Source organism: Larimichthys crocea, chromosome XXIV (genome assembly GCF_000972845.2).
Source record: "Larimichthys crocea isolate SSNF chromosome XXIV, L_crocea_2.0, whole genome shotgun sequence".
Taxonomy (NCBI): domain Eukaryota; kingdom Metazoa; phylum Chordata; class Actinopteri; family Sciaenidae; genus Larimichthys; species Larimichthys crocea.
In genome coordinates, this window is record NC_040034.1 from 11,280,841 (window position 1) to 11,308,551 (window position 27,711).

The window sequence follows — 27,711 nt, forward strand, 5'->3', positions numbered from 1 at the left end:
TTTGGCTGCAGATTTAACTCATATTCCCATCATATGTACACATACTGTAAACTCAGAGGGATTCATATTACTAGCTGCTCCTGTGCATTTCCTGCTTTAGGTTTGCAGGACTAAAGAAAAGAGAGAAGTGAATAGGTGAATAAGACTGAGGTTAGGTCCCACAGCAGTGAACAATTCTTTCCACGTTATGTAAACATCCTACAGGAGTCTGTGACAAATGGCAAACCTCAGGATCAGATAAACAAATTTACACAACTACGCAGTACAAAGACAGACGAAAAGCTGCATTCAAGACTGACTCACAGAAAGTAGATACTGGAGTTCATAACAGAATTTATTGTGACTGAAAAGTTACAATGATTTTTATTTATTTTAATGACTGGCTGCATTAATCTATAAATGGCAATATTGCATTTTAAAATACATTTAGTGGAAGTGAAAGTCCTTAAAATATTAAAAAGGTAGCCCTTCTGAGTAGAACTCCAAATATAGATAAAAAGAAACTATATAGAATTAAATTAGGCTGTAGTAGACAATGAATGAAAGTCACAGCACTTTGCAGAGGAGTGTAAAATAATGAGAATTAGTGCAGCAGAGAATAAAAATCAGTCAGTATGTGTATTATTCTTTGTGTGCACGTAAACACACGTAACATAAAACTGTATTTTATTATATCATTTTGGATTTATGTGGATATTAGTCTCGGATATGTTGTTCACAGAGAGGTCCAGGGACAGGTGCTAGGTGGCGGTAATGCTCTGTGCAGTGTAACGCCAGATTAAGTTTGTCCCAACAGGACTCCGTACTGTCTGCAGCCTTCAGCAGAAAGCATGGCGGCCGCCTTGGCGAGGAGGGTGTCCGGTGTGTACACATAAAATGACATTCACACTTTTTCATTTCACTCTCTTCATTCTGTTGATTTGTAGTATTTTATGCGCGCTTAACGCACCGATCAGTGTTTTATTTGTGTAGTTATTTAGTGTAATAGTACATCAGCTGGGCTCGCTTAGCTCACAGTGCTAGGTGTCCTCCTGTCGTCTGTATTGATGTCCTTGTGTCTGACTGTCAGGTCTCCTGAGGCCGCTGTCTGTCTCTCTGTGTGCCAGGACGCCGCAGCTCTGTCAGCTCTCCAGCCTCATCCAGCCCACGCCTCTGTGCAGCTCTGCCGCAGCCGCCGTCCGCGCTCCTCTGCGGGCTGCAGTGTGCCAGGCACCGCGGTACAACATCCTGCAACGGTAAAAGGCCACCAAGAGACTAAGCTGCTGGTTTTAAAACTATCAAGTGGATATTATAACAATATTTATTTTAACTACTTGATAGCAAGATGAATATCAACATATTTAATAAGTCTCCTGTCGTGTCAGGGACCACAAATTATGAAGTGTGTTACTTATGTCTGGAGCTGTTTTTTAAATGTTTACAACATATAATCATAATATTTCATATAATGTGCACTTCCAATATTGTGACATCAGTTTGGTCTGTTTTAACGTGATTTTGAAGTTGATAAAGAAGTAGATCTCAGAGTTTTGGTGTATAAAAACTCAGCTGAAATGGATAACGATGCTCGATGGTAATCTTAATGAAAGCCTTCCCAAAAGAGAGGAGACTATTAACAGCAGCAGATGAATGTTCATACATGTTGTTGTGGAGAAATTGCTGAAGTCAAAAGTCAATGGTGAGGTCAGGAAGGAAGAAAGTGTTCAGGAGCCTCTGATGTCTTATGCTGTATTATTTATTGACGCTTGATCAAGGAGAATTAGAGACACTGTCAAAGTTCATCAGAAGTGCCTGAGTCGGTCTCACATTCTGCCCCAATTCATCCTGGTGGATAGACTTTAAACTCAAAGATCACACCACAAATACTACACGCCCAGAATTGGTCAAAGAGAATGTCTTTTATTGTCAGCATATTCTAGTCTGGAGACACAGATGTCTGTTTACGCAGATTGGAACGTCAACGGCAAGCTATCTGTCTAGGAAGGCAGCAATAGGTCTCTTCGACTCTGGCCACCACAGTGTTGAGATAGACTGGCACCTACTCTTCTCAACCAAAGTCAAACAACTAATACTGCTGAGGACCTCAAGGCCCACACATGACCTCATGTAACCTAAGGACAGAAAATTCCATAACACATTTGTCCATGTAATGTGGATTAGCGGATCAGAACCCATTTGACTGTTCCCATAAACATTATGTGAAACATTATCTTGCACTAAAGGGAAAAGTAATAGGAGAGATGCAGTGGATCAAATGCTGATCTCCTATTACACGAGAGACTGTTAGTAGAAGTTAACTGTTTACTTCTACTGAACTTCTTTATTTGCTAAATTTTTGTAGTGATCCTCTTGTAGCTCTCTCAAGTTCCCCCTCCATGTTTTTGGGAATCTGGATTAGGTGTAGGGTTAGGATTGTTGTGGCTAAAGTCAGGTGCAAGAAAAAAGATACTTTGTTAAATATCCATTTCCTCCTGTCAGTTAAAAACTAGTTTATTGTGATGATTGAATATGTACTTTAATAAGTAATTTTAATCACTGTTTTTTTGTATCTGGAGTGAGAAATCAGAGGAAAATATCAAAACCTGTTATTGATTCATATTTGTGTTAGGTGATAAAATGTTTTGTAATTTTCACGTGACTAAAACCTTTTTTTGCCCTTTCCCTACTCTGCATTTCTGTGCTGTTGCAGGGTGTCGGCACTTATTCCTAGTCTGACTCAGCAACCAAGCAGAAGTCTGACGTACTACAGTGTGAAGAAGGGAAAGAGAAAGAGCATAAAATCTGTGACGGATAGGTTCATGAGGCTGCATTGTGGCCTTTGGATCAGACGCAAGGTACGAGCCTTTTACTGTTTTACTGTCTTTTTCACCTTTTTTTAAAGCACAGTGTTTCCAATCTGACTTCTTGTTCTTGGGTGTATACAGGCCGGATACAAGAAGAAACTGTGGAAGAAGAGTCCTGCCAGACGAAAGCGCCTGAGGGAGCATGTATTTTGTAACAAAACACAAAGCAAGCTTTTGGATAAAATGACAACCTCTTTTTGGAGAAGGAGGAACTGGTATGTTGATGATCCATACCTGAAGTACCACGATCGGGTCAACCTCAAACTGTAATGACACCTTGTTTTCTGTTTTAAATATAATGTAATAAAGTTATATATGTAACAAAGTCATATGTCTTGACATGCTCTTTAGATAAGACAAAAAAAACACAACCAAAGTTTTGCTTCATATTTAATGGATGTAAATTGATTTAAACAGAAATATTTAACGTAGTAGGACGATAAATTGCCATAAACCATCATGTCATCACTTCACCGCTTTTTGTTTTATAATTCACAATCAAGTTGAGATTGAATTAATTTGACATTCTGGCCTGCCAGAACAAAAATTCTTAGGATAACTTAGTAAAGTGGTGTCTCTTCATGGAATAAGTCAAAGTGGTTAATTGATCAGTAAATAAGACATGTTATTCATATATCTGTATAGCCAACATGTACGCATCATCATAACATTTTTATATTCTCACTACAAAGCAACTGCAAATGACAAAAAAGAATTCATCGTTTACCAGCAAGGCATCATGAAGAGGCCGACAGCTTCACACAGAATCATTTAAGAAATCCATATTTCATACAAATTCATAACAAACATCATGCAGTGATGAGTTTATCAGTCTACATACAAGTATACAAATCTGCTACTTAGCAACATGTTTTTTTTTCTCCATTTTACTTTGCATGTATTTCAATAGAAGGAAATCACCTCCAACACTAACACTGATACTACTAACGCAGAAACACAATCTGATTTTTTTCACCATTTATCCACTTAAAGGACATTTCATGTGCATAACAAGTCTATCTACAACATCAGAGTGAATGACAGTGTAAACAGAACAGTTGTACCTGAGAAGCTTTTGTTTCAAACTTCAAACCGCCGTAAATGATACAGATACAATGATGAAAAGTATAAATCCACTGCGCAAGTCCACCCATCGACAGCCAACATTTTGTGTGATACTTTTAAAATGTTGCTATAATTCAGGCTCAGTGAATGAAAGTACAGGATGAAAACATACAGTGTATCGCCACGCAATATTAAGTTAAATGTGAGTTTGTAAACCAATAAAGTCACTCTAATGAAATTCCTAAAAAATAAAAGAAGCGAGTAGAAGGTAAGATCATTGGGTTTAGTGTTGCTCAGTTAACAGCAGAGCATTACACAGTGATTTCAAACATGGAAACAGAGCCATGTTTATATACAGTAAATATTTACTCGTGTTATATTTTATTTCTGCTACAGCTGAAAGTGACATATTCCAAATTGGCTTTAAATTGCCAAATAAAATGTCAATTAATTGTGCATACAAACTGAACAGTAGATTGTCAAAAACAGTCTGCTCCACTGAGACAACCTCTTGTGATTTATTTCATGTATCTGTGATGCGACTGCTGTTACTTGTTACACAAGTAAGACATTCTTTACCACACAGGGAATATGCAGTAATGATAAAAAAAAAATTGTGGTGATGATATTCAGCTACTAGTTTGTTATTTATTTTAGTCATTTTTGGACATTTCAGAGTAATGAGAGCAGTGATTTTATATTTTAAACATAGTGCAAAATTATTGTTTAATGAAAACATAGTTGTGTTACTTGAATCACACGAGGAGACATTTTATATTTTAGTGTCTGTCTTTCTTTAAGGCTTTAATCAAGAGGTAAATAACAGAATGTTGTCTGCCACTGCTGTCTGACTTCATTACTACAAAGGAAGGTTGTCTTATCTCATATCTAGAATATGTTTTTTGGGGAATCGACTGATTTCTCAATACCATGACATGATAATTAATCAGTGCAGAATTCTCACACGTTTCTCCACAACAGATTGAATGAGGGGTGAAAACAGCCATGCCTTTTCTTTCGATCCTTGGCTTTTAACACATTCTCTGTCACTCTCAATGCCAGCTGTAGTATTCAGTGAGAGTACATTCTGTTTAATAACCAGCGGACTAATGACTAGGAAGACACACATGCAATTGCCTACCCAAACCTGATATATAAAAACAAATCAGAAAGATGAAGTACACACAAACTGTACATAAATACATATTCAATAACCCACAAACTTAAAATGTCATTATCAGCATGGAGCCCATTCATTCATTTAACTCAATCTATCTCGATGTCACAAACCTCATTTTTATTTTTATCGTGAGCCACGAGCTATATACTAATATAGAGGGGTCATCATAGGTCACTTTGGTAATACCTTTTTCCAAAGCAAGGCTGCTTCAGTCATGTAGATTTTGGCCATTCAGTATTTTCACTTCTTGCAGCAAAGGCAGCTGGAGTAGTCTTTAGGACTAGTTTCACATGGCTTCATTGTTCGAAGAAAGAGCACTCCTGGATCTTGTCAGAGGCCTTAAGACTCTAAGAGGTGGCTGGAAAGGGAGAACAGATTATGTTAGACAAGGACAAAGAGAGAGACGAGAGTTTAGTTAGCTAATAGCTACAATGAGTTACTCAGTATCTAAAGAATGCGGCTGGAGTTAGTTTGTATTTTTCTTATTTTCAGCAAATTCCAAGATTAAGACCAAAACTAACAATGTCTTACTCTGTCTCTGTCTCAATGCTTCCTGTTCTGAATGGACTTTAGACTGTACTGGGCAGTATTAATGGACAGAACTTCTGGGTCCGTAGTTTCAGATCTCCTTACATACTGCATGATGTTCAGTTTATAAATTATGGTCCCATTTAGAGTAACATATATGATAAAGCAGGGTAATGCTTTAGGGCGTGGCTACCTTGTGATTGACAACGACAAACTTGAGGCTTGAAAGTGATTGTCTACAAACCAATGGGTGACAAATAACTTTTAGAAATGAGTCAATTTCTTACACCAGCCGGGCACTGTAGTTTTTTGGAATCATTGCTAAAACATGAATAAATGGTGTATTTGTTGGGGACTATTTTCAGGTGCGGATTAATTCACATTTGGCTCCCTGTTAAGTATTGATGGCAGCAGGATGCTGTGCTTTTAGTAGTATCAGGACAAAGATAGATATCAATGGCACACAGAAATAAACTATATTAGGCTATACGGACAATACTGGTTGGTAGGATTAGTTCATTGTTAGTTTTGTTTATTTTTCCTTGGGATTTGTTGACAAAAACAAAGGTGTTGAATTTTACTGCAATTATCCTTTAAACAGTGCCATGCCAAACAAACTGATAATAGATGTTGAAATCTATTCACAAATACCCGTTCATTACAGCCTGATTATGCTGAATCATTTCCATAAACACTACATCAAAAGCAGAAGCTATTATCAGAGGTAAAATACACCAGAAGTCTACCTACGCCAACATAACAGTCATGTTTGGACTTTTTCCCATGCTACATTTCCAAACAAGTGAGTAACTGCAATCATACAAGAGCCAGAACACATTCATTCGAACAAAACAATAATTCCACTAACGTTAACGCATGATTCAGCTTCATCAGTGCAGAAATCCGATTAGACTCAGTTGCAGAAGTGCTGAACCATGACAAGTTATTTAGCTACACAGCAATAGAAATTAGTGAATCGGTGAGTAAATCACCACTCTCAAGGGCAGGCAGCAGCTGAGCAGCCACGTTGACGGCGCGGTATACCTCAGGAGCCTTCCTCTTAATCAGCCTGAGCTGTGGAGAGCTTGTTGCTGTCTGCACCCCTTTACCCATCTCCTCAAGCTTCTCCGGAGCTGGAGGAGTGGGAGGTGGAGAGGGTGTGGAAGGTGGGGAAGACTGGGGTGTCAGTGAAAGCGTAATGGGTGTGGACTCAGACTCAGATGGTGAAATGTCCTGGGACAGTAACCCCGTGGAGTCCCATTGGTTTAACCCCAACACTTCATAGTCAGCAATGTCAAAATCCTGCCCTGTACCTTGAAGAAAGGTCGGTGGAAGGGATGAACAACATGAACATTTTTATCTCTGGTCTATTGGATTGAAAGCCATGTACTTTTTGTGTAATTGCTGTAGCTGTAGTGGAATCAGATTTTGGCCACTGGGGATTGTGCACATTCATATCGTAATGCATTATCATTCTTTAGACCACAGAGCAGAGGCAAAGCAGGGAGTTATGATAAGCAGGAACCAATTTGTTACAGCACAAATAAGCCTAACAAGCTTGTTTTTATGAAGCCTCCTCTGTTCTTCATTTTAGTAACTGCAGAATTGTCTCCACTCAGGCAAATTTTTATGTCATTTAATGCAATAATATTTTTCAAATTGTCAACAAATCCCCCGAAAAGACCAAAACTAACAATGATCTCGATAGCTTATCCTTTACAAGAGCCCTTCAAGGGTTGTCGTATACATAAGTGAACCACACAGCTGCACTCTGCGACATGTCCCTTCATTATAATGAACATGGCACTGTAGTTTATTTTGAGTCAGTCCCACATACACCATCCTGCTTCCATAAATACTCACTGGGGCACCAAATGTGTATTAATCGACAGCTGAAAATAGTCCCCCAGCAAATGTACTGTTTACACCTGTGTATTATGTTACCTCAAAACTACAGTGACCAGCTGGTGTAAAAAATATATTTGTGACCTGCTTTTCAAGATTCACATCTTCAGTAGGAACCAATGGGCTTGGCGCTGAAAGCCACAGACAGGGTGTGGAAGTCAGGAAGTATTTAGAGACGGACTAAAACATGGGTTGTTTTGGTCTGTTATTGGGATTTGTTGACAATAAGAGACATATAAAATAACACCAGACTTATGAGTTAGTATGACTCATAAAATGAGAGCAGCTATGCTGAGATCTATACACAGATATTAACAGAAGTGACCTTGTTTGATATAAAGGTTAATTGTGCATACATCTGTACACATATTTCAGTCCGGTGTAAATAGTTGTGTCTAAATTTATATACAATGGAATAATTATTAGCTGGAAAAAAAACCCAATCCAACAAACATCAAGTGTTTGCACATGATGTTGAACTGGGAACATATCCCCCAAGCTACATGTGAGTTTTATCACAGGATGGTTTTAGCCTGGCAGCCCTGTAAAGCCTGACCTGCTCCAAACAGGAAGGCAGGATTGAGGTTAGGGGGCCAGTCAGGAAAGCTGAGGTACAGAACAATATCTGTCAGCTTAAACAAGCTTTAACAGGAAGACAGAAATCTACATGATAATCTGTTTCACACAAACGAACTAGTCATTGTTACTGCATTGGCAATGGCACCATTATATCTAATGTTCTCTGTGAACAGGCAGTTTGTTACCCACCCAGTGTTTTATTAAACTAATATATTCTCAACAGCACCAAAGAGTTTTAGTATGCTTATATAAGCTTGCTGGATTAAGTCAGTCTCTTTAGTGGCTTTTCGTTTTCTGTGCTGGCGTGAGTAATGTCGACTCACCCTTGTTGTAGCTCTCTGATTTGCTGCGCATCATAGTTTTGGTCCGATGCTGCGTTGGTGCAGGCTGTGTAACGCCGGGGCCGGTGTTAACAGGGTCAGACTGATAGGAAGACAGATCCTGCATGCTGAAACTCCTCAGTCTGTCTGACAGGACCCCTTGGCTCTAGAACAGGTAACACCGGATATTAATTTTAGCGTCAGCAGCAATGTGTGACAGTTGGAGGATGATTCATGTTTAGCGGCATAAATCATTTGATACAATCATTACAGTAAGCTACTGGATCTTCTACTTTAAAAGCAAACATTCCAAGCTTTATTCAATATTCCTGCTTCATTATGTGAGTAGCACACAACATAACCGGCTTGATGACCCTGTTCTTTACCCCCAGGTCAATACTAAACAAAAACCCAGAGCATGCATTACCTTTGTTGCAGCCATGACTGCGGCTGTGGCTGCAACATTCAGCCCTTTTCTTCCAAAATGCACCAGTGTGTCATAGCTTTTGTCCTTCGCTTGTCCAATATAGTCATCAATGTCCTGTGACAAGTACAAAAATAAACACATAAAATCTCTGATTGTCATAGTCAAACTCATTTTATGCACTTTGTTGATGGTGTTTCTCATATTTCTTGATTACATTTTGATTGAATTCTGGATCTGTTATTGTCTTCGCCAACTCTCTAATGTGTTTCCTGACTGAGACATGGAGGAAAATGGAAAGGAGAAACAGAGGAACACCGTAACATTTCCTGTGTCCTGTCCTGCAAACACATCTTTAACAGCTAAAGTGGAAAAGTGGATTCGGCACAAAGGAACTTTTGTCCTCTGGAAAGTTCAAATTGTATTAGGCACAAAACCACACATAGAGCCTACGTAAGCCTTTCCTTGAACCGCATAAGTGGAAGTAAAAGGAAGGTCCAACAAAGGAAGGGTTTTCACCTTTTCTTTTGAGGAAAGCGTGGGATGAACAAATTTCCTGTATAGCACACTGGAGCCTTTAGTGTAAGGGGACAGCAGCCACACCACAATGGCTATCTTCAGTTCATAGTAGAACGGAAGCCTGCATTGACGACATAAAATGATAAAGCCAACAAAAAAATCACATGCTTCACATGTCAGACACAAATTATTATATGTAATATAACCACAGTCACCAGTTTTCCATCAAATAATATCATCACAAAGGTCACTTACCAACAAAGAAACATATCTGTAAATACTTCCACAGTCGTGAATAGGGCAAATATTATCCAGTACATCATCCATTTCACCTAAAACATAACAGAAATAGTTAGTGGCCACACAAAACACCTCGTAGAATCACACTTATGGAGACAACACTGCCTGATCCCATTTGATAACTAAAAATACAAATAATATACTCACATATTCTTTCACATCTTTTGACTTCACAGCTTTATAAGATGAGTATGCAGGATATAGTGTACCAAACACAAGTCTAGAAGACAGAAAAAGAGCCTGTTAACTCCAAAAACAAAACATTTAACACCGCAGTCCAACAGATATTTAAAATGTGCAGTAATAACACATTTTAATGTAATAAATCATGATTGTGGATAATATATTCTGGGATAAACAGAAATTTCTTATAAGGCTCTGGAAAAATACCCAGACTGGCATTTTAAATATATTTTCTCTGCCTTTATTAATCCATGTAAAGTTGTGCAGTCATACAATACAGTTTTGTCCCTGATCCTCTTGAGCTGCAGCCTGCATAAATAAATTGATGTCAGGTGAGATCAAGGTAAATCAGAGAAGGTGCAGCACATTTTCCCTTCCTAAAAGAAACTATTAAATTAAAGATTTTGCTCTGGCTGATTTGACTGACATTGTCCAGGTGCTAAACTTACAGACATGGGGTAAAATTAGCTCACCTTTGTTTTTCTTTACATTTCTAGTAAAGACATTTCCAAAGACAGGTTTCTGTTCAAGTGCTACAGCCTGGCAACAGCTGTGAGTGTGACCTGATCAAATTACTGACCCACATCATGTTGCACCTCTCTAGCTTGGCCAGCTAACTGTGTTTCAACAGGGTGTAGAAACACAAGGACACTAAAAATAGGCTGAGCAGCCTGTATCATCCGTGGGAGACCGACTAACTAAGCCTTTCTGTTGGATTGTGGACCCAAAAAAAAAAAGACCCCACATAAGCAGGTTGTAAACAAGCAGGGCTGAAACACTCCCCATCTTTGCAACAAGATCTTGTAATCTAAATTTAATTGCCTCACTATTTTGAGGTTGGGCCTGCTGCTGTTGGTATACTCCACACGGTCTGCAATACCGCTGATTCATACTTTGTGCATGTAAAAATAGCCATAACTTTCAGAAATAAACGTCGCCCTATTGTTGAATCTCTTTTAAATGCATGGCTATAAGGGAATATATCAGGATATATATGAATAACACTTGCATTGTAACCTGAGTAGGCTGACCCATCCCTTTTGTTGTTTTTTTTTCCCAATATGGGACATCAACAGAGAATATAGCTCCACTCAAAGACCGCTCCTGTTGTTCAGTCACCTCGCCACTCTGTGACATTTAGGCTTGTGCCAATGAAAGGCGGCTCTGATTTCTGGATCTGACTCATATAATCATTGCATAGATGGTAATAGATTATTCAGCCCATCACGTCACCTCTTTGTCTGTAATATAAAAAAAAGGCATTTGATAAACACAAAGAGTGTCAGCCTACTGAGCGCTGCCAGCCTGTTCACAAATACAGGCCGAGCTCAGCATTCCTGCTCAAATGGCAAAGTACAATCCGGATGAATTCAGACTGTTTTCCAGTCAAAAATTAATAGACCAACATCTGCTCTGTCCCTGAACACTGACGTCTGATTCTGATTAAATATTACCCAAATTGCGGGGGCTTCTAAAGCGCGCCGCTCCTGCACCGTCAATGAGCGACTCAAATACCCGCAATAACCAGAAAGCGCATTTCATTATTATCATACTCTGTGATTAATAATAATAAATAATAATAATAAAAAAGACTTACACCACAAGTCTAGAGATGATCCAGGAGACCATTGCGCTGGAAAAGGCGACAGGACGCGCTGACTGCGGGGAGGAGTTTCCTCCAGATGACAGGCGCGTCCGAGCGGCTGCGTCTGAACGCACACAGGCGGCAACGTGATGCAGGATAAACAGCGAGCGGACTGAAACTCTTGTCCATAGATGGCAGTGTTGCATTGCACAGATAGATACTCAGCATACAGGGTGGTTTCAGATGAGTTTTCCTGGCTCTAAGTGTGTTCAGATGTGATAAGATTGTTTGCATTGCCTGGTTATCCTGGAGAAAATATTTTAATCTAACACTCTTTTTAGCCTGACTTTGTGTTTATTATGACTTGCACTTCTTATTAGTTTTGCTATATTATATCTCTACTTTATCTGACTCATTTAAATGTTTTTGACATTTGACTCCTCCTATATAAATAAAGTTTGATTGTTATCTTCTGTTGGGGCCTCTACTGATACCCTCACACCTTCCTCTTTGCAGACACTACGTACTCCATCCCTCTATGTTTCCATTAAGTGTACCAGCAGACTAGGCTACATGGCAGCCTTATTATTTGCCCAGAGATCCACAAACTAACCAGTACTCCTAGGTGAAATTTCTGTGTCAGCCAGTCTGTGGTAACGTTGATGAAACACAACTTTATTAAGAAAAACGCACCATGCAAGAAGGGCTACAACTAACAATTGTCTTCATTATCAGAATTATCAGAAATCTGCTGCAAATTTGCTACAATAGTGAAAAATATCCATCATAACTCCCTAAAACTCAAGTGACTTGAGTGTTTTGTTCAGCCAACAGTCTAAACACACCATAATATTTGGCTTAGTGCTATCAAAAAGAAGCGTATCCTCACATTGGAGAAGCTGGAACCAGAGAATTGTTGCTGTTTGTTCGATGAGTGTGATGATTAGTTATCAAATAAGTCGCTGATTAATCTCCTGTTGATTTATTAAACAATAAATCAACTAATTGTTTCAGCTATCCAAAACAAAACAACCTATAGGTGAATGAAATATTCAGGCCTTTGCAACTGAGCCACTTGTTTTCATTAACTCTACATAATAAAGTAACTTTAACAGCTGAGTTTAGGCTTCACTTATTCTTTTGAGTACTGGAGAAACTACTGACTCGTGGAGATCTGCAGAAATCGGGATTAAAAAATGTTAAAGAGAGTGTTTTTGCCCGGGCGTGCAATTTCCCGACCTCTGGTCACCAAACCTGAGAACACCTGCTCCCTCGACGCTACAGCACCTTTGTTTCGTCCAGGCTCTGGCCTACATACTGAAGCCAGAGAACAGAGGCAAGGTTTTGTTACAGTACAGCAAAAAGCTGCTGAGGGAGGGCCGTGGCTGGTCGAAATCTAATCCTTTTGTCCATTCTGGAGCCAAGGTTTGGCTTCAAAACAAGGGTGACAAAAATGAACCACCAGACTTTACACATCAACATAAACATGTATTCATGCTCCCATCATCTCATGGGTTGAAGTTGGAGTCCCTGAAGTGCAGAGTGATAAAAAGCAGCACTCTCAGTCATTTAACTCTTTGTGTCACCAGCTCTAGATTCTCTGTGCAGTACAAGTTTCTGGCCTGCTGAGGGGGCTGTGGCAAGCCGGCAGGTTCCCCAAATTCCTGAGAAGAAGGAGCATTTAGTGTTTACTGTAATGTTATACAGTTAATGAGATAGATGCTGAGAGCCGAAAGAGGTTTAATACATTCTTCTCATTGGCAACAGTCGTTCTTAAAAGTTTATTTCTTTATCTTTTTACTCCCATCCACATAGAAAAAATATACACACAATACTTCCACAATACATATGTTCTGCACTAACCAACCTTTTCCATTTCCTCTGCATCTTACTGCTGAAAACTCAGTCATTTAACATTTAACAAGCTGAATGTTAATGCAAAAAAATGGGTTAGGATAGTATGCGCATTTTTTTTTGACGAGTGTACTTTACGTGTATGACCACATATAGAATACATACATGTCGAACTGTACAGAAAATGAACTATCAAAAGAGAAAACCACCCATCACCCCTAGTGTTTCAGATAATGTGGGCTGGTTGCCAGTAAACAGAAAAGCTGTCGCTTACAAAAATGTACCCTAAACAGATTAGAACAACTGCTGAAGTGAAGCGATCTAAGATGTGATTTAAGTGCAGGGTGGCTCTCATTATCAGTCCTTGTTTGGATTATAAATACCATAGTACCCCCACCACCGGTCCATAACTTAGGACAGAAGAAGATGATGAAGCACTGTAGGCACAGCAGGCTTTTCATACTTACATTATATACACTTTCTTAAACCTCCTGTTTGATTTTGGATAATAAAGACTTACCTAGGGATACCCTGATAATAAAAAGACAAAAATCAGAAACACCCTCTCTTCTGGCTGAGTAAACCAAGCGTTCTATGAAAAGAAAACCTTTTAAAGACATTAACTGCCAATAGCACAACGTTAACCTCGACTGATTATGTGAAATAATAATTATATATGAAGCGGAGACGATGCTCAGTACTGTGAAACCCGCAGCAGAATTGTCCTTATTGGAGTGAACAAACTGACTCTGACAGAACAGTGGCAGTTCACCTTAGCTCCTCAGAGCTGCCAGTCTTGACTGCATCGCTTCAATGTCCTCCTCTGACTCTTCGTCCGAAGCTGCTGTGGCTCCGGCGGGCTCCATTTCAGGCAGAGCATCTGTGACTTTGCTCGGCGCTTTGCCAAGGGCACCTAATGAGGCACACAGAACCACGAAACACAACGTATGGCGTCACTAATTTGCAGTATAATTCATTTTGTGGTGGTTTAGATTTAAATGATATCGACACAGGAATGTAACAATATATTGTGATGATCTAGCTGAACAAATCTCTTCACCTGCTGTGATCTCAAAGAGGATCTTGTCCACTTCCTCCTCTGCTGCTTCCTCCATCTCCTCTCCATCTTCCATGCTCTCAAATGTGTCTTCCAGCATTTCCTCAATGATGCCAGCCTTAAAGACAAATATGTGCACATGATTTTTACCATAAAGAAATAATAGTAGATGGTGTTCAGTCAGTCGCAGGCTTCTTTACTGTACTTGATGGAAAGTAAAATCTTATTTTGTATTTTTTAGTGATTGTATATGATTTATGTTGGACATTGCTGCTGACCTTCATCATCTCCTTTGATAGTTCCCTCATGGTGGCCTGGATCTCTGGGATTTTGACTAGGTTCTGCATGGCTTTCATCACCTCTGTGCTCTTCTGCAGGGCTCCAGCGACACGCAGTACGGCTAGAAACACACAAATACAGTCACTGACACTCCACAGCAGAACATGAAGTTCAATGATCTATAAGCAAACCGATGACAATAAAGAATTTTAGACAAATCTCCGCTCTCTAATGACCCAGCTGCTGCAGTCCCAAACTCACCGAGCTGATTCTTCATGCTGAGTAGCACAGAGTTCATTTGGGCTTTGGAAGCGTAAAGTTTTGTGACGGCTCGTTTTGACTGAATCATCTCCTTTGCGAGAATAACACACACATCCTTCTGGCCCTTTTTGGCAGCGTCTTTGATGGATCTTTTAACTTTTTCTTGCTCCCTTTGAATATCTGAAACAAAAGTTACAGAGTGCCGTTACACAAAACATACACACCAACCGACTATTTCATTAGGTTCATTTGTACCAATGAGATCCAATACAACAACTCTGCCATAAATTATACTAGCTTATAATTTAGGGCACAAATTCACCTATTGTGTTTTCTCTGAAGGTTATAGTGTCCAGTAGGGCTATTTACAGACATGAGAGATCCCTAACATTAGAAACACCTCCAGTTTAACACTACTGCGAAATACAACCTCAATAGTAAACATGGTAGTCCAATTAATACCTCTCTACCAGTGTCAACAAACACTGAAACATTATAAGCTTCATAAAAGTAGGATTTCTGGCAGAGGTGTTGTATTGGATCATATTTTATAGTAAGTCCGGACAGTGTATACACAGGTATATATTATTATTTCTGACTTACATTAGGTGTGTTATAAAATCATACAGTCTGTTGAATCTGAATTACGGGAAATTGTTTTTGTTAAACGGTAAGTGAGATAGTAAATGATAGCGAGAAAACAAAACTTTAACCCTATACACCTATCTGATATCCTAATTTGACACTATATACACATGTATAAATAACAGTTAAATAAAACCAGTGACAGTAAAATAAAAAACAAGTAACAGTGAACGATGCAGTATGTAAATCTAAAACCTTATAAAGAATTTAGTCTTTGAGAGACTGTACAGAGAATACACTGATTGTTAAAGTGCAGTATGCATGTGTGGCAGATTTCTCTTATGTAGCCAGTTCAATAGCTACTGGACTTGACTTGAAGTGTCTGATATTTTGAGGGAGGAGTTGTACAGACTGATGCTCACAGGTAGGAAAGACTGTGGAGCATCTTCAGCAGTCTCAAATAAATGTGTAGCAAGATTTTCTTTTAAAGCCAAGTGCCACTTTTTCTGTTTCTTTAGGAGACTTAATTTTATATTTAAGTTTAATTGTGTAAACCTGTCCAGTGTCTTACCTCGTATTTGTCTGTCAATCACTCTCATTTCCTTCCTGATTTTCTGAGACCACTCGGTGATCTGAAACGACACATGAAGTTATTAATACAAAACTGCGTTATAACACTTAACGCAGCCGTCACTGTTACTGTTTGCAATGTGCACTTAAATACAGCATTAGGAGAAAAACATCAGACTAAAGGTGTGTATGACATCTGTGAGCCGATCCCCGTGTCAGCTCAAACAAATCAGGGTTTGTTTACATTGAAGCAGGCTGGCATTAGCCTGCGTGCTAACTTGTACAGACTCCAAAATAACATCGGATCATGAGACGTTTAAAGAAATGTAAAACACTAAAGATACAGGTCAACACCAGACACTCTTATTTTATTTCTAACTGGACTAACAACAGCTGTTCAGCGAACAACAAGCAGCAACAGATTGGACGAGCTCACGGCTAACGTTAGCGAGGTTAGCAAAAGACGACGTCCTTTTCTTTTCTTCACTTCGGACAAATCTCTCAAAGACAGTCCTCGTCTTCAGCTGTCAGCACTCACCAGCTCTTTCGGTGGTTTCTCTTGTGTCCTGCCGAACAGCCCCATTGTGATTTACTGAGTTAAATGGCAAGCTAACCCTACCCTGACCTAAAACTAGCGAGCTAGCTCAGTTTGTTCAACTAGCGCTTCCTGTTCTCACCCGGGCTGCGTACGAACATGAAGGGAAGGTCCCTCCGTGTGATCCTCCTCAAGGAGACAAGGAGACAAGGAGACAAGGAAACAAGGAGACAAGGAGACAAGGAAACAAGGGGACAAGGAGACAAGGAAACAAGGAGACACGGAAACAAGGAAACAAGGAAACAAAGAGACAAGGAGACAAGGAAATAAGGAGACAAGAAGACAAGGAAACAAAGAGACAAGGAAACAAAGAGACAAGAAAACAAGGAGACAAGGAGACAAGGAAACAAAGAGACAAGGAGACAAGAAAACAAGGAGACAAGGAGACAAGGAAACAAGTGTTCAAGTGAAGTTGAAACCAGACATACAACCAATAAAACAATGAACATTTTCAAGGATTTCACATTCAAGATATTTAGGATTATATACGACCAGTCAGGCCTTTAATTCAAGTTATGTCTCACTACAGTGACATTTAATCAAACTTCAGATTTAAGGTATATTTAATTAAATTCTGACTTGAAATGTTTAAATTATGATCATAAAAACACATTTAATGATATTGGAATTAGTCTACTACTAGTAGTAGTTACTAGTCAAAACTAAAGTCAACATACCTAACAACATTTATACTAACTTTATGAGTCAAAGTTCCTTTAAAGAGATCTAGTCTGTGGCTATTTATCCATAATCACAATAAAACCTGAAATCAAAAAGCCACTGGATGTTTTGTGCACAAAAGAAGTCAATCATACATACAGTGTTTGTGTTTTCTTGGGGTTTATTTATCTTTAGAAAGCAAGCTGTGTGTCTTACTGGAGCTTTCTGCAAGTCGGAGTTGCCTAGTACTGCCCAATTCTTACAAAATACACCCAACAAACAAATATCAAACCTAAATTAAGTAAATCAGTTAATACTATTTTTTAAAAAGTAAATAAAGAAAAGTTATCACATCTTCAAAACAAATAATACACACAACAAAAAAAATATAAATAGCCATGACAATATATTATAATCAGTTATTGCCAATTCAAACATGTTATAGATTATGTCAAACTACTTGCTAGGCTTTTGAGTTACCCAAAAACATTTTTCTCTGTTTGAAAAAAGCATATTTCTGAGCGAGTAAGAGTCAGGTATGTCAATAAAACATTTTGCCTGAGTTGAGCTGAACCAAATTCTCATTTTCTTTATGAAAAATAAATAAAAGTTATGTTTATTCATCTTGTTAAATTAATAGGTACATTTACTCGAGCACTTAAAGGCTTTGCTCAGCTCCACAAATGTTTTCTAGCTGATTGCTCTGCTCAGGTGCACACAGTGAGTGAGGTCACCAAATTATTTCAACTAATGATGAAGATGTAACTTGTTCCACACGCCAATCAGCGTGTAGTATCTTACAGTAACCAGCCTAAAGTGAAATCACCCATGTAGGTGTTGGTGTAGGTGTGCAGGCCATTAAGTTTAGAGGGTTTCCACTTTCTACTATTTGTTATTTTGTAGATTTTACTAAACATAATAATTATCTAATCAGCTTCATAAAATATGATGCCTTGATAAAAATTACACTACCCAGTAGCAGATACAGTTGACATTAGCTCATCATTGACCAACAACAACATTAAAATGCTCTTTACAATAATAATAATAATAATAATAAGTATTCTTTTAGTGTGGTATTGATACTTTTACTTAGACCCTGCACACTCCCACGGGTGTTTTCTCTTAGTCTGTCTGATTACATGGATGGATGTTGGGTGGAGCTATGCTGGGATTAACATAAAGTCACCAAACTCCATGTACCAGTATAACAGGCCATTTTGGCTCTATTCAAGTGTCCCCAGTAAGCCATGACAGTTTGTCAGTGAGCCAGCATGGACAATACCATCACTCATTGTATTTTTACACAAGTGCTTTTCCCACTGTTACATGTCAAGTGGCCCTGCCCTGACTAATACAACAAAGGTATCAGAAGAGTACAGTCATACACAGTCTGTACACATCCACACAACAGGTTCAGTAAAAACACCTGTGTTTTTGGACCATTTTATACTCCTCAAGACTTATATTCCCTCCCCAAATTTAATGTTGTTATTAATAAAACAACACTAAACAGCACTCAATAACACTAAAATATAGCTTACACATTAATGTTTCAGTAATAATAATTCAAGAATATACATATTACAGTAATATTATATTTATTCTAAGTATAATAATACGTTCTTTATTGTTTTTTATATTACAAAATGTCAACAATTATAAACAAATGTTTAAAGAATACCTCTGTTTGCTGTTTGCTGTTAGACATCATGTTATTTCTTCACCCTCCCTACAGGCTCGTCAGCCGTCCCTGGAAAGTGTTAAGGCCGTTCTCTACTCCACATGTAATACAGCTGATTTTGTTTACAAGCTTGTCTTACTGTTGATAAATTTTTACTTTCTATATATTTCTTATTTATGAGTAATAAGTAGTAAATAGGTATCAACCTTGTGTACCTATCCTATCCTATCCTTTCCTATGCTCAGGGTGATTATTAAATATTAATTTATGGATGCACAGTTCATCTTTTGGCCAGACTTTCTATATATTTCTTATTTATAAATAATAATTAGTAAATAGGTATCAACCTTGTGTACCTATCCTATCCTATCCTTTCCTATGCTCAGGATGATTAATAAATATTAAAGTATGGATGCATAGTTCATCTTATGGCCAGACCACACCTGTCTCACTTGTAGTGGGACTTTAATTCCCTCTCTCAGGTCTTTCAGGACAATCTTGCTTTCGAGCTGCGTGCCACCTCATACAGTCTCCAGATAATAATGAGATATCTGAAACTGTAACCTCTTGGATATTACAGTAATAATGTAATAATGTGACGTGTGTCTCCGCCTGACAGGTCAAACTGAGGGGTAAGCGGTCCGTGTTTTCCGCTGCTGTGCCTGCCGCTCGGTGGCCGTGACGTAGTGCACGGTCCCCTTTCAGGGAGTTCTAGATGTTTCTGTTATGGATTGGTTGCGGCACCAATCACGTAAGGACAATGGGTGTGACGCAGCCAATCACGGACGGCCAGGGGGCGGGCTTTAGCGCATCAGTCTGTCAGAGCCGCTGGCTGATTGTTAGGGCCGCCTTGGAGTGGGAGAATCCGCTCTGGACACCATTGCTCTCCGGGATTACTCTGAATGAGTTTGCTATAAACAGCTTGACTTACATAACAGCTAGTAATTCAGTTAGCGCACCCTCAGCTTGGTGTCTCGTATATTTCCAGAGGAGAGGACACGCTTAATTTAAATTGCATTTTTTTTTTGAGTGTGTGTGTGTGGAAGAAACAGCCATTAGAAAAAAAAAATATTTTTTTTATCCTCATAGGTGTCAAGTGCGGTCTTTGCGGGTAGGATAACTTACAAGAGGTGAATTTTAGAGCGCTCATTATGTCAGTGGTAGGCATTGATGTGGGTTTCCAAAACTGTTACATCGCTGTGGCCAGGAGCGGCGGCATTGAAACCATTGCCAATGATTACAGTGACAGATGCACACCGTAAGTATAAATATTGACAGGCATCATCACCGTGTGATGTGAGTTTGTTACGCAATGTTTGCGACCGGAGACGCGCTGGATGAGCGCTGACGGTACAGAGACACATCAGGGATGGTGGTGTCGGCTGTGATGAGGCCTGCAACTATTGGTTTATTCAACGCCACAGCAGGTTAACGTAGGTCAAAATGTCGCATATGTCTGAAATGATCATTTATTATTATTATTACATATCAGGAGACAGTTGACATATCTCCTGATAAGCAGTACAGTGCTGCGCAGTGCACCGCAAAGTTCCTGTGATGCGCAACTTAATGAAGACAGGAGATGATATTGCATGTTAATATGTTAGTGTACTGTGTGATTTAAGGGAAATAAATAGGTGACAGTGCCTTTGTCGCGACATCCTAAACCTCTACAGCCCAGAGATGACAGGGCAGTCAACCCCAGTTTTATCATAATATTTTATTCCCATAAAATATAATGAATGCACTAATCTTGCAATACTAACAAATGTCCATGTGGGTTTCTGATTCTGGAGTTCATTAGCTGCAGCATCCATCCTGCAAACAGGGATGTGCAGCAGGGAAGGGGAGAATGAGCATTGCACCTTTAAGTGAGTGGGGATATTTCTGTGGCAAGGTGAAACCGGGGAGTGACTTGTCACCAGCCAATGTGAAATGGATCCTCTAAACCTTGTATGACTAGAAGCATTCATCTTTGTCAGTAAACACAATGGTTTGCTGTTGGTCTGCTAAAAGAAGAGTTAAACGTGGAAGGTGATTTTTGTTTTCTTGGACAGGCAGGATGAGCTTACTTTTGAAGGTGAACCGCTCTGTCTCACTGCCCTAGTTTGTGGCTCGTCCTCAGACTCCCCTGTGAAATTTCCTTAATCGAAATGTGCCTCTCTCTTTTGCGCTCGACGTTTGAGTCTGTCTGCAACAGTCAGTCAATTACAGTTCTGCCTTGTCTGCCACGTCTGCTAACTGGGTTATTTCTGTTGTAGCCTGCCTAATTTGCTGATGTGTTTGTCTTCCATCAAGGGCTTGTGTGTCTTTGGCCTCCAAAAACCGCATGATTGGAAACGCAGCCAAAAGTCAAGTAAGATCCATGATAGTTTGTCTCATTCCTCTACTAAAAGCAACAAAACACAGTAAAATGATGACATAAATTGTAACTGTTGTGTTTTTGATTATAATCTTTGCAATTCATATTTACAAAATAGCTTCTATAAATATGATAATGAGCATCTTTTTTTATTTTAGATGATAACAAACTTCAAAAATACAGTCCATGGCTTCAAAAAGTTCCACGGCAGAGCGTTTGATGACCCATATGTCCAAGTGGAAAAGCCCAAACTGCCTTACAGCTTACATAAACTGGCCAATGGGAACGCTGGAATTAAGGTGAACACTGTACAAACTTCCAGCATGTTCTTCTTCACTGCTTTCTGTTTTTACCCCCTTTTTTACCTCTGACCCCGACCATTCTCTACTGTCATTGGACACCTTTGTGTTTTAAATTCAACCATGTCTGACCCCGATAAGTGAGTGGGATGCACGGATGATGTTGTTTTTTCCTGGAGCTCACCCCAGAACAACACATTGACTTCATGCTTCACATGCCTTACTCCCTAGTTTTTAATTAGCCCAGGAGGTCTGAACTGTATCATGTTTACAGGTGCGTTATTTAGACGAGGACAAAGTGTTCACAGTTGAGCAGATCACAGGGATGCTGCTCAACAAGCTGAAGGAGACATCAGAGATGGCCCTGAAGAAGCCGGTGGTGGATTGTGTCATCTCTGTGAGTGATGAAAACATTACGGAGGACCGTTAGTGTAATTCATCAAGCGGTTCAGTTAAACATATTGATTTGTGCTCTCTTAACAGGTTCCAAGTTTTTTCACAGATGCTGAAAGACGATCAGTGTTTGATGCAACTCAAATTGCAGGGCTGAATTGTTTACGGCTAATTAATGATACTACTGCAGGTCAGTGTTCAGTCATGCATAGTTTAGACAGTACCTGAGCCTGTTACTTTAAAAATATATACACAGTATATACTCTCCAAAAATACAAGAAATTAGTACAAACAGTGTACGTTTTAACTCTTTAAATGTCTCCCTTTTGAACAGTGGCTTTGGCCTATGGCATATACAAACAGGATCTTCCTACTCTAGAAGAGAGGCCAAGAAATGTGGTATTTGTGGACATGGGACATTCATCATTCCAGGTCTCCATCACTGCCTTCAACAAAGGCAAGCTCAAGGTTAGTCTCTCACCTCTTTCCAATCTTCATTCACACTTACCACCGTACCTTTAAACCTCAAGCTCCATGCCAATTGTGGTCTTTCAGGTCCTCGCCACCGCTTTTGATCCCTACCTTGGAGGGCGCAATTTTGACGAGGTATTGGTAGATTACTTCTGCGAGGAGTTTAAGGGAAAGTACAAGCTTAACGTGAGGGACAACCCAAGGGCTCTGCTGCGTCTGCACCAAGAGTGTGAGAAACTGAAGAAGCTCATGAGTGCTAATTCCTCTGATCTGCCTCTGAACATTGAGTGCTTCATGAATGACATTGACGTTACCAGCAGGATGAACAGGTACAAATTCAACTCCTTAATCTTGCATCTATAAAACTGAAATCTAGCTGTATGAAGGTTTTTATAAATACGCATTTTTCTTGTTTATTTGCTCCTCACAGGGGCCATTTTGAAGACATGTGTGCTCAATATCTGATGAGAGTAGATATGCCACTGAAAGTAGTCCTTGAACAATCAAGTATGTCCCTCAAATTTGGTTTCATCTATAAAGGTATATTGTTTTATGACTCTATGAAGGAAGAATCCACTCAGTCCTGTGTGTGTTTTGTCAGAGCTGAGCCGGGATGACATCTACGCAGTGGAGCTAGTCGGAGGAGCCACAAGAATCCCATCGATCAAAGAGAGAATCAGCAAGTTTTTCTGCAAAGACATCAGCACCACACTCAACGCAGATGAAGCTGTCGCTAGAGGCTCTGCACTTCAGGTGTGACTCTCCTCTTGACACTGACAGATAATGTCTTCTTAAGTTGATACACTCCAGAAATGTTTTGCAGTGAATAAAATATAATGGAGTGAATGCATTTGCGTGGTGTGTGTGTGTGTGCGTGCGCTGATTGTTTGGGTGTAGTGTGCGATTTTATCTCCAGCATTTAAGGTGCGTGAATTCTCCATCACCGACGTGGTTCCCTATCCTATTACTCTTCGCTGGAAATCACCAACAGAGGATGGACAGGGGTGAGGATGTTTTAACATCTTTAATCAGCCATATGAGGCAATAACACTGCATCAAACAAGGAACTATATTTCTCTGTAGTCATTGTTCTTTATGGTAAATCAGGCTAGGTCACTCTCTGAGACACAGTATTTGCTGACTTTGTTTCAAAAGTCTGACTTTGCTTTTTCCTCTCACTGCATTTTTATCACAGGGAGTGTGAGGTCTTCAGTAAGAATCATGCTGCCCCGTTTTCCAAAGTGATCACCTTTCACAAGAAGGAACCCTTCGACCTTGAAGCCTTCTACAACTGCCCTCAAGAGCTCCCCTACCCAGACCACAGGATAGGTAAGTCTGCCCTCTGAATCCCTTGAGAGACTAATCCACAGATTTTTAGGATGTAACATCATGTGGATATCTGGTCTTCAGCAAAAGAGGTCAGTGATGCATGTGCATGTAGTTTTTTGAGTGGCCCATTTGTGGCTGAGTCCCTATAGGGATCTACAGCCTGGATGGGAGTTAGGAATGAGGCTTCCACAGATGGGTCCTAATAAGCAAGCTAAACACTATCATTTTCTGTCTGTGCATGTGTGTCTCAGGGGGTGGGGTTGCACTCTCAGGTGGGATATCAGCTTGTAACTTCCACCTGTCTGTTAGGGGAATATATAGAGGGCATATTATTAAAGCTCATTAACAAACCACTCATTTTGTTTCCATCTGTCACCAGGATGTTTTTCGGTCCAGAATGTGGTCCCCCAGCCAGATGGAGACAGCTCTAAAGTGAAGGTCAAAGTGCGAGTTAATGTCCACGGCATCTTCAGCGTGTCCAGCGCCTCTCTGATCGACAAGCAGAAAGGAGAGGGAGAGGACATGCAAATTGACTCAGAGCCAATGGTGCAGAATGAAGGCAGGGCAGAGGACCAGGTGAGGTGATTTTTCGTCAACAAAAGTTTATTACGGGCATCCTGGTAGCTCAACTTTGACTCTATCATGTGTGCTTTTAAACAACCTGGTTTAGAAATATGGTGATTCCAGAGATGTCATATAGCCTATAGATTAGTTATTGATCAACATTTCTCTTATATTGAATCATTTGCAGACTGTGTTGTTTTATTGCCATTTGGTTTATAGTACATTTGCATTTCTCTAATGCACAGTAACATTTTATATTGTCCCTTTAATTATAATAAACTTTTTGAAATATTTTGTTATTTATATATAATCTTACATAAAATTGTTAAATGTGTGTTGTGTTACAGACCAAAATGCAGGTGGACCAGGAAGGTCAAAGCCAGGGGGACCAGCAGAATGAGGACAACAGCCCCAATGTCAGTTAGACTTAAAGTTATGGATGTGCTGTAGTTTTTTTTTAAGCCAATACCAGTATACTGTATGTTCATGCTTGTATGATACAGATTCCAAACACTATAAGCCTTTTAAACATACACATCTTGAGAGTGTTTTAGATGTTTTAAAATTCTCCTAAAAAAATGATTCTGATTACTTAACTTAAATTAACTAACATTCTCAAAAGAAACAGAAATAAATGTCACAAAAATGCAACTTCTAAGATACTGACTGAAGTAATAGTGCATATTAATGCATCACTACAAGAACAACAAAATCATGTTAATTATGCTGTAGAATATATCAGCATTTAATTAAAAACTGCAGAATTACAAAATGATTCTTATAATCACTACAGCTGAAAGATTGAATTGTGTTTTCTGGTTTCCAAATCCAGGAGGGGGCAGCAGGTGAAAAGCAGGACCCAGCAGCAGGGGGAAGCAAGCCCAAAGTCAAGGTGAAGAGTATTGATCTTCCCATCAAGGCCAACAACATTCGACAGCTCGACAGTGATGTCCTTAACAACTTTGTGGAGTATGAGGTGAGTACTTCTACTGGCCTTTGGAAAGGCTGAGTCATGGTCTGCTTAATGTGTGCTGATTGGTCTAATCTGTTTTAGGGGAATGACTTGTTGCTACATGTAGCCCCTTGTTTAATTCTCCCCTAACTAAATGTCTTGATTTGAGCTGAATGTGCCAGTGTATGTCTGTGTGATTAGTAATAATAATAATGATAATAAGAAAAATAATAATAAGATATATTATATATAAGGTATTGCTGTTATAGTTTTTGTGTGGTCTTTCCTCACAGCGTCAGATGATTATCCAGGACAAACTGGTGAAAGAGCTGAACGATGCTAAAAATGCTGTTGAGGAGTATGTATATGATCTGCGGGACAAACTTTGTGGTATCTATGAAAAGTATATCACTGAGGACGTGAGTGCTGCTTTCTTACATACCTTTATTAATTTTTGTAAAGAGTATTGTAGTTGAGTTGAGAATAAGTGACAAGCAAATGATACATTTATGCATTTACTTATAACAGGACAGTCACCGGCTGACACTGATGCTGGAAGATACAGAGAACTGGCTGTATGAGGATGGAGAGGACCAACCAAAACATATCTATGAGGAGAAGCTAGATGCACTCAAGGTTTGTTTCCAAGGAAGATTTTCTATTTTCAGTTCCAGAAGGAATTTTGCAAACAACTAGAGAACTGCTCCTTCAACCTGCTGAGCTCTAATACGTTTTTAAGATTAAAGTGAGTATAACAACATTATCATAAATTTGGTTATTTTCCAGAGGTTGGGTCAACCCATTCAGGACAGGCACAGAGAGCACGAAGACAGACCGAGGGCTTTTGATGAGCTGGGAAAGAAACTACAACTCTACATGAAGTTTGTGGACTGCTTTAAACAGAAGGTGAATACTTTTGGTGTAGGGAAGCAATGACTTTCTTTAATAAACAAAATCTTTTATTTTTGCCTTTTTAAGTTTAGTTTATAACAATTCTTTTTTAATTGTTATGTAATTGTAGTAACTTTCTTACTACATCTTTCTTCTTCTCAAACTTTTCCCTAGGATGAGCGATATCTGCATTTGAGTGTAGAGGAAATGAGCACTGTAGAGAAGTGTGTGAGTGAAAACATGGGCTGGATGAACACCAAAATGAATGCACAGAGCAAACTTGGTATTACTCAAGATCCCATTGTTAAAGTAGCAGACATCATAGCCAAAATACAGGTATGTGAAGGTCTATTTCAGATTTAATTCTTGCTTTCAATTGCAGTGACAAGACCTGCGTTTTTTCTTTTGCCAACACATTTTTTATCTCTTACTCACCAGGAACTGGAGGATGTATGTAATCCAGTCATCAACAGGCCAAAGCCCACAGTGGAGGAGGCCCCTGAGGTGAATGACCAAAACAGTGGAGCTCATAATGGTCCGACAGCTAAGCAAGGAGCAGAAGGGAAGGGGGACACGAAGGGAAGCCAGCAGACAAAGCCTGGCACAAAAGAGATGGAGGTGGACTGAGATCAGTGCACCTCTGCAACCATCACAGCGTTTACTACAACTGACCATTTAGACATTAGAAACATCAGTACCTGGGACCATTTCTCCATTGTCACCAGCCACTTTTGTGGATTTTTTTTTTGTGCCCCTTTCCCCCATTGGACTTTACCTTTTAAGGGTTTTGTTTTCATCCCTCTGTGTGGCAATGGTGTGCTTTACTCTCAAAGGTTTGACATACTTAATAAATGAAAGAATGATGCAATAGATTCAACTGATTCTGACGTAAAACTGTTTCCACTGTACCGTACAGGAAGGTACCCTTTGTGTTTGCATTCCATGTGTCTCATAAGCGTCCTGTATCAGCAGTAAATAATATCACTCAAAAGAGAAGTAGATAGTGCTGTCCAAATAATTGCTACTGCGGAACTATTAGTTTGTATGCAATAATACAAATTATTTATATTTGTATTTAATGAGTTTGAAATGATGTCCATGTCTAGAAACTGTAAATACTATTTTAGTAAATAAAAGCAGCCAACATATATAATATATGTACATAAAGAACATATTCCTGGTACAATGGCAATGCTTAATATACCAAGTCTCTTTAGTAAGTGATTGGTTGCCTATTTCCTTTTTTGTTTTCTTGCATTTTTTCCATATTTAAGTAGTGGGATTTAAAGATGGCAAAAATAAACACATTTGTCTGTCAGACAAAAATTCTTTAGTCTGAATTCTTTTTTATTTTCTGTGACTGAGCTTGATAGAAATTAGTTAAATCTATACTGTGACGTGTGAATGAAGTCCTTGGATGAGATCAGGATACTGTAGGAAGTGTGGACGTTAACTACTATTGATTTTCTTCCAA

The 27,711-nt window shown here is 39.2% G+C and overlaps 4 protein-coding genes across 7 annotated transcripts; 2 read left to right on the forward strand and 2 right to left on the reverse strand.

The window, feature by feature from the left end:
- The first annotated feature begins 725 nt into the window (after nt 1-725).
- Nucleotides 726-3,172, forward strand: mrpl35 (mitochondrial ribosomal protein L35). Its single transcript, XM_019279517.2, has 4 exons — nt 726-861; nt 1,070-1,235; nt 2,690-2,834; nt 2,925-3,172. The coding sequence occupies exons 1-4, from the start codon at nt 831-833 to the stop codon at nt 3,111-3,113; spliced, it is 531 nt and encodes a 176-aa protein (XP_019135062.2). The 5' UTR covers nt 726-830; the 3' UTR covers nt 3,114-3,172.
- A 48-nt stretch (nt 3,173-3,220) lies between these two features.
- reep1 (receptor accessory protein 1) lies at nt 3,221-11,580 on the reverse strand. 4 transcript variants are annotated; one of them, XM_019277144.2, is made up of 9 exons: nt 11,444-11,580; nt 10,120-10,155; nt 9,811-9,883; nt 9,619-9,695; nt 9,364-9,484; nt 8,848-8,961; nt 8,424-8,586; nt 6,661-6,923; nt 3,221-5,446 (listed from the first exon to the last, which is right to left on the reverse strand). In XM_019277144.2, exons 1-9 carry the CDS (start codon nt 11,473-11,475, stop codon nt 5,375-5,377), a joined length of 951 nt encoding a protein of 316 aa, XP_019132689.1. In that variant the 5' UTR covers nt 11,476-11,580; the 3' UTR covers nt 3,221-5,374. The 4 variants fall into 4 exon arrangements, with proteins under 4 accessions (XP_019132689.1, XP_019132688.1, XP_019132690.1 ...); XM_019277143.2 differs by having other exon boundaries at nt 6,661-6,929; nt 11,444-11,579; XM_019277145.2 differs by lacking the exon at nt 10,120-10,155 and having other exon boundaries at nt 6,661-6,929; nt 11,444-11,578.
- A 1,618-nt stretch (nt 11,581-13,198) lies between these two features.
- On the reverse strand, nt 13,199-16,742 carry chmp3 (charged multivesicular body protein 3). The gene is made up of 6 exons (XM_019277087.2): nt 16,576-16,742; nt 16,039-16,099; nt 14,883-15,062; nt 14,621-14,742; nt 14,346-14,460; nt 13,199-14,198 (listed from the first exon to the last, which is right to left on the reverse strand). Exons 1-6 carry the CDS (start codon nt 16,618-16,620, stop codon nt 14,059-14,061), a joined length of 663 nt encoding a protein of 220 aa, XP_019132632.1. The 5' UTR covers nt 16,621-16,742; the 3' UTR covers nt 13,199-14,058.
- Nucleotides 16,743-19,806: 3,064 nt separating this feature from the next.
- hspa4l (heat shock protein 4 like) lies at nt 19,807-27,563 on the forward strand. Its single transcript, XM_019279519.2, has 19 exons — nt 19,807-20,234; nt 21,275-21,332; nt 21,497-21,637; nt 21,912-22,034; nt 22,121-22,220; nt 22,365-22,498; nt 22,586-22,830; nt 22,932-23,008; nt 23,103-23,254; nt 23,399-23,505; nt 23,697-23,830; nt 24,210-24,406; nt 24,742-24,810; nt 25,227-25,370; nt 25,640-25,765; nt 25,875-25,982; nt 26,133-26,252; nt 26,412-26,573; nt 26,676-27,563. Exons 1-19 carry the CDS (start codon nt 20,128-20,130, stop codon nt 26,862-26,864), a joined length of 2,493 nt encoding a protein of 830 aa, XP_019135064.1. The 5' UTR covers nt 19,807-20,127; the 3' UTR covers nt 26,865-27,563.
- Nucleotides 27,564-27,711: the final 148 nt, after the last annotated feature.

Bases quoted from the DNA above. Each gene is read 5' to 3' on its own strand.
- mrpl35 (XM_019279517.2), top strand. From the start codon at position 831: ATGGCGGCCGCCTTGGCGAGGAGGGTGTCCG. The intron at 862-1,069 runs GTGTGTACACAT...TCTGACTGTCAG, and splicing joins CTTGGCGAGGAGGGTGTCCG to GTCTCCTGAGGCCGCTGTCT. The intron at 1,236-2,689 runs GTAAAAGGCCAC...GTGCTGTTGCAG, and splicing joins CGGTACAACATCCTGCAACG to GGTGTCGGCACTTATTCCTA.
- reep1 (XM_019277143.2), bottom strand. From the start codon at position 11,475: ATGGTCTCCTGGATCATCTCTAGACTTGTGGT. The intron at 8,962-9,363 runs GTGAAAACCCTT...TACTTGTCACAG, and splicing joins CGCTTTCCTCAAAAGAAAAG to GACATTGATGACTATATTGG. The intron at 6,930-8,423 runs GTGAGTCGACAT...CCTTTCTTCAAG, and splicing joins ATCAGAGAGCTACAACAAGG to GTACAGGGCAGGATTTTGAC.
- chmp3 (XM_019277087.2), bottom strand. From the start codon at position 16,620: ATGGGGCTGTTCGGCAGGACACAAGAGAAACCACCGAAAGAGCTG. The intron at 14,743-14,882 runs GTGAGTTTGGGA...GTGTGTTTCTAG, and splicing joins CAGCATGAAGAATCAGCTCG to CCGTACTGCGTGTCGCTGGA. The intron at 14,461-14,620 runs GTCAGCAGCAAT...TTTGTCTTTAAG, and splicing joins TATCAAAGGAGATGATGAAG to GCTGGCATCATTGAGGAAAT.
- hspa4l (XM_019279519.2), top strand. From the start codon at position 20,128: ATGTCAGTGGTAGGCATTGATGTGGGTTTCCAAAACTGTTACATCGCT. The intron at 23,831-24,209 runs GTAAGTCTGCCC...ATCTGTCACCAG, and splicing joins CTACCCAGACCACAGGATAG to GATGTTTTTCGGTCCAGAAT. The intron at 26,253-26,411 runs GTGAATACTTTT...ACTTTTCCCTAG, and splicing joins TGGACTGCTTTAAACAGAAG to GATGAGCGATATCTGCATTT.